This window comes from Antrostomus carolinensis, unplaced genomic scaffold (genome assembly GCF_000700745.2).
Source record: "Antrostomus carolinensis isolate BGI_N321 unplaced genomic scaffold, ASM70074v2 scaffold7839, whole genome shotgun sequence".
NCBI classification, from domain to species: domain Eukaryota; kingdom Metazoa; phylum Chordata; class Aves; order Caprimulgiformes; family Caprimulgidae; genus Antrostomus; species Antrostomus carolinensis.
Window position 1 is genome coordinate 28,254 of NW_010340582.1, and position 9,361 is coordinate 37,614.

General features: G+C 45.9%; 1 protein-coding gene across 1 annotated transcript in view; it reads right to left on the bottom strand.

The window, feature by feature from the left end:
* Positions 1–8,911, bottom strand: part of TMEM154 (transmembrane protein 154) — a gene marked incomplete at its 3' end in the record, with an annotated part of 13,624 nt that extends 4,713 nt beyond the window's left edge. Inside the window, 3 exon segments of the mRNA XM_029087026.1 lie at positions 8,238–8,359; positions 8,789–8,884; positions 8,887–8,911. Coding sequence (XP_028942859.1) covers positions 8,238–8,359; positions 8,789–8,884; positions 8,887–8,911 — 243 coding nt within the window.
* Positions 8,912–9,361: the final 450 nt, after the last annotated feature.

Here is a 9,361-nt window from a genome sequence, read left to right on the forward strand (position 1 = left end):
CTGCTCTCAGTAGCTCTCGCAGTGACAATTACTGGCTCGTGGTCATACACAGTCAAAGAACGTGTAGCAGGAGGAGGCGTTACTGTAATGGTGGATAGTATCGGTGATCCATCTCCTGAACCAGCATCTTCAGAGCCTGCCAAATATATGAGGACAACTAAACATTTTTATGGGGTTTATTGGTATTATCAGTGAGTCAAAGTGTACAGCTTTAATATTTACTTTTCATTTGACATCTTAAAAAAAAATTTAGCAGATGCCCCATACACACAGTTTTGAAATCTTGGGCTTCAGATGTAAAATTAGATTGCAAATTGGTCACAAAATCTTACCAGTCCAAACCATGTCCTTCAGTTGAGTTTTACTGGGACGCATCAGGATGTGTGGTCTGTCTGCATGCAGCTGTCTTGCACAAACAGACTTTTTTTCCTGCAGGTTGGCATCCGGTTTCGCTCTAATGTAAAAGTCTTCTGCTAAGCAGACCACACCATCCTGCTTTGCTCCTCAGCCTTGGTATGCACGGCCAAAACCTCTTTCAGCCCACCCCATTTACCCAAGGAGTTAGTATTCCCTTCAGGGAGACCGTTATCCAAGGTTCACTGGTTCCTCTGGATCACTCATCTCCCTGTTTCTGTGCCTTTCTCAAATGTGTTAAATTTGTTTCACTGTGAAAAACAGAACTGGTGAAAGGAAGTCTGAAGCCTGCAGAAGCTGCTGACTTTCACTTCTGCATGGACTAGAAGTAGTAATAACACTGGGACTTTACTGGGTATAAATGCAACCAACTGCTCCTCTGTCTGATCCTGTGGGCTGGGTAAAAGAGCAAACAGTAAAGAGTCAGTGCTGAGTATTCTTCACAAATGCTAAGACTGGGGATTTTGAATCTTGGTTTGGGTTTTGGTTTCATTTAGCATATATTTTGCTAGGAAAGGGGCTAAAACTGTCTATACTGCTAATAGTGAAACAAGATGTTTTTGAGGCTAATTAAGAGTCTGTATTGACTATCATGGAATTTCAAGCTTAGCAGAAGTACAGCAAATTCTGGGCTGATACTGTATTCTGTGCTGATGCCAAAATTCCTGTTGTAGCCAGGGGTGCAGGAATCAGTCCCTGGATAAATTATACCAATGTGTTTCTGACTGCAAAACCTTCAATAATTTTCTTAGCATGAAATTAAATGATGATTTTTTGTGTTATGCCCTTTCAGATACAATGCTGGCATGGTGCAGCTCTCATTTTATGCAGAAAAAGCAGGATGTGATTTCATGACTTTTGTAATGACATGTTTCTCCCCGTTCTTGTAAAGTGCTGGGCAGCCATCATTTCCACTAGAGTTAGCAAGAGCTTAAGGTTTCCAGCACCTCAGTGCTGGCATTTCAAATCTCACAGGACTGGAACCAAAAGTACTTAGCATTTTAAATGCTTTTGTAAACACATTAATCTTCATAATGGCCCTGAGAGATGAGCAGTTATCATCTCCATTTTACAAATGAGAAATCAGAAGGACAGGATGCTGTCCTTCCCAGGGACACCAAGTGAGAGAGGAAAATATGGATTAGAGCGCTATCTCTTGCTTAATCCACTCTGTAGCATCTCCTGCTAGATTTGTCTCAAAGAGGAGTATCTCATGAGACTATTCCAGGAAAACCAATTTCAGATGAATAAAATTATTTGAGTGTCACATCAGTGATTTATCTAGATTTTTATGCTGTGCTTATCTTTCAGGCACCTGATTGTTTCATCCTTTCCTAAAAACTAGGAAAGAATGTTAATACTTAATAAGTAATATCTAATACTTGAATATAGTATTTAATACTGCCAAGATCAACAGACTCTTTCACTGCAATATGACAATGAAAATGTTAGCTCTTCAGTGGCAAAATACTTTGTATTGATAGTCTCTATGTTGTATTCTTCTGTATTTAGTATTTGAATCAAGAGCAAGACATGGTCTCTGCCTCCCTTGCGGGTAATGACCCCTTACATGTGTGCTCCCCCACTCTTCCCATGATCTGCTGGCCCTTGTTAATCCTGTTGGAGAAGACAGGAGGGAGAGTTCCTCTCTTTTATTAGTTTTGACCACTTGACTTTTCTTTCCCAAGGTAGTGGATAGTCCCCAGCGCCTGCAGCCACTCCGTTTCGATGCTGTTGCACAGAGCAGTGAGGTATCACCAAAGATGGCCACGCTGCAGACTGCGGCGTGATGGACCACAGTGCTGGTGGAGTCGATGGGCTGCTTTGGCCTTACTGAACTGCTTTGATGACCTTGCTTCATTTTCCTCCTGTGGCCATCGTCCTTTAAACCCTCGTCTGCCTCACTTGATGTATTGGCAAGGACAAGTCTGTTGCTAAAAATAGTACAAATGAGAAAGGGCGTAGGGAAAATGCCTTGTTTTTCATTTACTCTTGGAGCTAAACTGAATTTTTTCAACTGTCTAGAGCATGGTGTGACTTTAAAGCAAAAGCAAACAGTCATACCTCATTAACTGCAGGGCTAAACTTTCAGCTGTAGCGTATGCTGCATTTCATTTCCAAGAGAGACTTTTCCAGTGTCCCTGGTACTTTATATTTGCCTGGTTTTGAGCTATGAAGCAGATTCCAAACCATTTATCTCTGTGTGAAACAGAATTACCTTTTCTAGTCTCTAGGCAAAGAAAATGGTAAATCACAGGGAGTGACCTTGCTACTGCATATTTTTGTTCAGTTTGCATAATTCCAAGGACAAAACAACATCTCTTCTCTGAACACCATTTCCTCTTACAGAGATCTTTTCTCTGAGTGAATTAAATACATCTTTCAGCAGAAGGACAGCCAATTGCACAATGTTCTTGCAAGGATATTGCTCTTATTTCCTGTGTTTCACCTGGTGCCTCCACGTCTCCCTCGAGCTCTTCCACCCGACACCTCTGAGGACCAGAGCTCAGACCCAAGGGATGCCATTTTTGTCACACAAGGGCTATTCTTGCTTTGAGGCTATCCACACATCACATTTTTTACAGGGTAGGAAAATCACAACCTGCACCTGGGTGGGCCTAGTGGCTTGCACCGAGGAAGGATTTGTGCCTCCATCCTGCTGGGGAGGGATGGGCTCAGGCCCCCCCGTGCAGGCGCAGCGCTCGCTGCAGCCAGCTGCCTGGGCCACATGAGACCCACGTGGCTGGCCCCGAGGTAGTCATTATTTTTTTGTAGCGTTTCAGTTTAAAGTGCTCAAAATAGCAAGCGGGCTGTGTTGCAGCTGTGGCAGTGCACCCCAGTGGCTGTTTTGTAGGGTGAATGAAAGATGGATGTTGCAAGGTTTGGAGCAGGGCAGGAGAGAATCTAAAAGTTGGAGATTTTGTGAGATGCTATTCAAACGTTTTCTCCATGCCTGGAGGGAACCAGATTTCCAGTGGTCCTTCATATCATAAACCATTTTGTCAACTTTGCTTGGGTTTTACTAGTTCATTCCAAAAGGGAGTCTGATCATAACATAATGTAACATACACTCGGGATGGAAACCCAAAGCAAGTGGAGTGGAACAAGGAGCAAGACACATCTGACTATGTAGATATCTCCTTGACTTTGCAAAGCCAGTGCCCTCCTTCTTGCTGAGCTCAACCTCATGCTGTTGGCTATGGTCTGACATCTGTACTTGGCCCTCTGCGCTTCTTGGACAAGGAGCAGGTGCTCACACAACCGCTATCAGCTTCAGCTTTGTCTAGACTGCCTGAGTGCTGGTGACTTCTCCCTGTGCTGAGGGAAGTGGATGGAGCACGCCACAGCTTCAGCCCAGCCCATACTGACACTTCCTATGCTTTCAAGAACAGAAGGGAGAGGGGCTGTGTGCAGTTGTGTCCCACCCTGATGGGGGGCTGTGTGCAGTTGTGTCCCACCCTGACGGGGAGCTGGGCACAGCTGGAATTGGAAGCTAAGAAGCAGGAGCTGGAAGCTAAGAAATCCTCAGGTTCCCACCAGTGAGGTAGGAGAGAATCTACTCCTCAGGGGAGCAAAATGCCCAAGCAAGCACTAGCAGCAGCTCAAAAAAGGTTTCATGACAGTTTTTATGAATTATAAGAAGGCTATGTCCCTGTATGCAGATAACATGGTATAGGATATTATTCAGTATTTTCTACTTTAAAAATATGCTTGGATTACTTATGGACTTTGTGTGAGTTTTTCCAAACCTGCCTTTCATGGGAGACAGAGGCAGTGGGATATATGGAGCAGCTTTGCAGACAGGAGTCCAAACAAACAACATTTCTGTTGTTGCAGCATTTCTTCCTCTGAGGTTTGTGCTGTGGCACTTGGAGGTGGTGATATGAGCTTCTTAGTGAAGCGAGTGGGCAAACAGGTTTCTGAGTTTAGTCGGATGCGAGGCAAAGGAAAACAGCAGGCAGTCAGCACATTCGGTTCTGCTGTAGAATCATCAGTCCCCCTGCTGCCTTCTCATCAAACTCAAGGATTTGGGTCTCTGAAAGGAGTTTTTCAAATTATACTGTAGTATATACTTAGAGAAGAAAAAGGGATGGGATAGAGGAAAAGCAAGAGCTAAGTTAATGGGATAGTCAAGCTTACTAGTTTGAAAGGGAATTTTTTATTTATCCAGACTTTCCTTTAAGTTATAAAAATGCAGTTAAAGGAAGACTGGTGAGAGAGTGACAAAACAAGAAAAATCTATAAAGCTGTGTATTCTGGAGTAAAGCTGCCATATCCTATATCACTCTGCTCCCTACACACATTCCTGGTGGTATAGCCATATGACTCCACGTGGTCCCTATGATCCTCTCTCCTATTGCTTGACTCATCCCTGTTCTGTTCCTCTCCTTGCATTGCACGTTGTTGTAAGAAGGGCCGTTCCTTGCCAGGGCCAGGGCTTGCCCAGCTGCCTGCTGCAGCAGGTCCCACATCAGCCTGGCTAGAAGAGGAATCCTTAACAGCCTGCAGGCTAGCTGTGGGTGCATACGCTCTTCTGATGAGGGAGCACAAACATTTCAGGATGGCTCATCTGTAGACAAGATCCTATTAAAACAGGGTGCTTAGAAGGTGTTATCTAAGTATAACCTGAAAGAGGAAACAACTGTTGAAGTTCATTTATAGATGATGGAAACTGCTTTCTCCTCACTGTACTTCTATCTGGCTGAAGTGCCGCATTTACTGATGGTGTTGCAAATTCAGTCATGCATCTTAGAGTCGAGCTGTGAACCTGTGGTCTCATTTCTCACCCCCAGTACTAAAGGTTTTTGAGACCAATTTATGCATTTAGTTGTGTCTACTTAGTCTCGTGGCCTTCTGGCTCTGCATCAGTGATACCCATGAGACCTCCTTGTGATGCAAATCTCTCAGTGCTCCTTGCTCTCAGGAGGACCCTGAAATTAAGGATTCAAAAGCTCCAGAGGCTCTCTAGCTATCATAAAATCTCTTGAGGGAAAATGAACTGGGGTCATTGACTGAAATTTAGTATACAATCTTGCTGATACAAAGGAGAGATTTTCTGAAATGTCCCTGGAGCACTGGAATAAAACACAATGGAAGTTTGGGTGTGTGGATAAAAGGGAGGAATAGGAGCAAATATGTAGAAGGAATTGATGTGTTCAGTAGAAAGGGGTTTTCATCTGCTTTTTAGGGGGCTGCACTTTGGCAAGAGAGGATGTAGCAAATCCTCATTTCTTATATTGTTGCTTTGTTAGGAAGTTGTAACAGGCGACTGATGGGTTGAAACCCATTCTTGAGTTCATCACTCCAGGGGGGAACAGGTCAAAAATATCACTCCCTTGGAGATGTTGGCTTTGTAGGGGACTTTACCTAAAAGGCACTTCTCTACCAGAGAGAGAGAGTTACTGCCTGTTTTCATGGGACAAGCTGCTGAATATCTGGATCTTTGCTAGCTATGTGTCTTTGAATGACAGCTCAAAACAACAGTGCAGAGACACAGCTGAAATAAAGCCCTACCTGCCACTGTCCCAGCTCTTCCACTTCACGGCCTTACAGGCTTTACTGCTTCTCTCCCTCACTCGTTGTCTTGCTCCCCACGTCAGACCATGTACACTGTAATTTCCCGTGTGATTCACTGAGCATGGAGGGAGTTGGCGTACCCTGGGAAATGCCTGTAGGGTCAGAGCCTTTTCCTATAAACTATAGTAAAGGCCTTAATACTTGTTCCTAGGGTCAGCACACACTGAGGTAGGTCTTTGGGGATGCTGCAAGGCTGAGCAGCAAGCACCATCACCCAGAGCAGGGAGGGCCACTGCTGGCCTTGTCAGGTCACTGGCAGGGCTTTCTGCCTGCAGAAAGCAAGGGGATGGGCAAGAGGGACTGGTGCAAACCCCAATGTCCCCTCAGTGTGTGGCTGGGAGAGGGTCAGCACCCAGAGCCAAGACCTTGGGCATGTTCTTACAGCTACCAGCTTAGAGTAATTGTAGCATAGCTGGGAGAAAACTGTCTGTTAATCATAATCCAAATGGCAAGGCTAGGGTTTTACAAGGCTCCAGCATGGTATTGGGTACAGGACTTACAAAGGCTTCAATTTGCATATGCAGAAAGATTTAATGATACTTTTATTGCCTATTTTATAAATGGTTTCTAGACTGTAAAGGTGAGACCTGGGAGATCATAGAATCATAGAATGGTTAGGGTTGGAAGGGACCTTAAAGAACATTTAGTTCCAACCCCACTGCCAGGAGCAGGGACACCTTCCACTAGATCAGGTTGCTCAAAGCCTCATCCAACCTGGCCTTGAAAACTTCCAGGGAGGGGACATCCACAACTTCCTTGGGCAACCTAGTCCAGTGTCTCACCACCCTCATAGTGAAGAATTTCCAAGATCTGTGAGAGCTTCTGCCCCCCTTCTCCAGCAGACCACTTTAAAGGTAAGGACTGTATCTCGGACTGGAAGATAAAGGAAAAGTTCCCAAAAGGTCCTGCCTTGTTAAGCTGTGAGCAAGGAGGGGTGACAGCAAAGGATCCCACTGGGAGGCTGCCCTCGGTAATGAGGGGCTCCCCATCCACCCGTGCCTGTAGGGTACATAAGCCCCTACACAAACGCTTCCCCCTCCCATTCCATTTCCCTCCCAAGGCCCAAGTTCACATCTTCCCCCCCTCCCACCCTTGCAGTCAGAGTAAGCCCCAGGTACATTTTGGGGCTGGTTGCACAAGCAAAATCCACCTTTGTATGGGGAGCAAGGGTCCCTTCTCTTCTCCAGGCAGGTGCTCTCCTCCCCTTCCCCAGCAGCTGGGGACTGGCTCAGGAGAGCCAGGGCTGACAGCAGGCAATCGGTTGGGGAGAGCACTGGCAGGACTGACTCATCCCTACGGAGGAACTCTTCCAAAATCAACCATAATTTGAAGTGGACCTACTGGTAAGAAAGCTCTAAAGGCAGTGGAGAGTGGGTTGGGGCACCTGGTATGTGACATCTGCCTGCTGCTTTGTGCAGCCCTTAATGCCCATTGCAAAGAAGGGTGGGGGGCCCAGCCGTGGGCTGGGGGTCAGGGACTAAGGCATCCTTCTGGCCTGTGAAGATGGTGATGGAGTACTAGCGATCAGTACACTGCAAATGAGCTAAGGAAGCTGGAGCCTGACCACTCTGCTTTGCTTGTGTCATGCCCCTCTGTTTCCCCCCTCGTTTTGCTCTGTTCAGGGTGGGATTTTTTCTTCTGACCACTTTGATTCCAAGCTGCGTTCAATGCTTACAGCATATTTTCCTAGCATCTGTGTAATGCAGCAGGGCTGTATTAAGGCAGACAAGACCAAACCATTTTATACCTCCCTTAGCTAACTCTTACAGCTGAGCAAGGCTTCCAGCCATGAGCAGCTCAGCGGCACACGGGGAGTGAGCAGACCAGTTTTTACACCCTGCTTATAATAGTATACCCTGCTATATAGTATAGCATAGTGGAGGGGAAAAATACCCATACCAAGCTGCTTATTTCACCAATTCATTTTAAGACTTTAATAGGAGAAGTCCAGTGACAGCTAAGAGTGACCATCCCCTCTCCCTGCTTTCTGGAGAGCTCTCGCTCGCTACAGCAGCACAGAGCCAGCCAACACTTCTAGTCCATACTGAGGCACTTGGGCAGTGATTTGTCTGACACCAAAAGGCACATGAGCACCTCCTGGCAAAGTTTTACTAAAAGAGCTGCCTGTCTTGTGCAGTTACTGGCTGCCAAAATATCGGTGGAACAAACTACCCCTGTGAACAGGTAAGAGCCTCTGAAACTACCAAACACTTCAGCATTTTGTCACAAGTGGCTTTTTCACTCACAGTTCTTCCCTTCAGAAGGTCAGGACCTAAACCCACAGTGCCGACCACTTTGTTCTGCAGCTGAGAATTCAAAATATTTGCCTCCGGAACGGCTGTTCTTTTGTTAAACCAGTTTCTGTGCACTGGCAATACGGAAACTGGGAGTCAGCTTTTGAATGGAAGCCGTGCTCTGTCTTTAACTTTACTATTGAATGCTGATAGTATGGGTGTGGGATTAAAAAAGTACAACAAATAATTAAAATTAGAACCAAAATGCCTGGCAGGCCAACATGGAAACTCTGGTACACACCTGCAATTTAGGAAATGTAGGAATCGTAGGATTTGGTTGCTGATGTTTGGGGTTAGGTCTAAGGAAAAAAAGTCAAAGCTTTAAAAGAGTCAGGCAGCTGAAAACAGAGAAAGTAAACACAGGTAAAAGAAGCGGAGAGCAAGTCCCCACAGCTCTTCTCCTAGCACGCAGTTTGGAGGGTGTTGCCCTCCGACTCGATCCCATCGCTGCAGGCACAAAACACAGTCCCACCTCGGAAGGCGAAAGGCGCTTTCTTACTCACCGGCAGATCCTCTGGCCAGCGACAGGGCAGAAAGCAGCGCGATGAGGTTTTGCTTTCGCATGTTACCTCGGCGGTGCTCCCAGCCGAGGGGTTCTCGGCTGGCTCCCTGCTTCACCCGAACATTTACATTTCCTGTTTCCTGCCGGGGTGCATCTCAGCTGCATGTCTTCAGGAGATGGACTCTCTTTGATGGGTTTTAGGAAGTGATGTAATTCCGTCTGGGCCTGTCAAGCAAGCAATGATTGCAAAAGAAAGAAGGAGGAAAAAAAAAAAAAAAAAGAAGTTGCTCTTCAAGCATTAACTTGGTTGAAGAACATTTATGCTTTTATTAGGTTTGCATGGCAAGTTTTTGATAGTGGGGGGTGGCTTCTGTGAGAAGCTGTGAGAACGTTGTCCATCATCTCCAACAGAGCCCATGCCAACCCTCCAAGATGGACTTACCGCTGGCCAAGGCTGAGCCATCAGTGATGGTGGTAGCACCTCTGTGATAACACATTTCAGAAGAGGAGGGAAAAAGCCCCTGTGCAATTGCAGCTGGAGAGAGGAATGAGAATATGTGAAACAGCTCTGCAG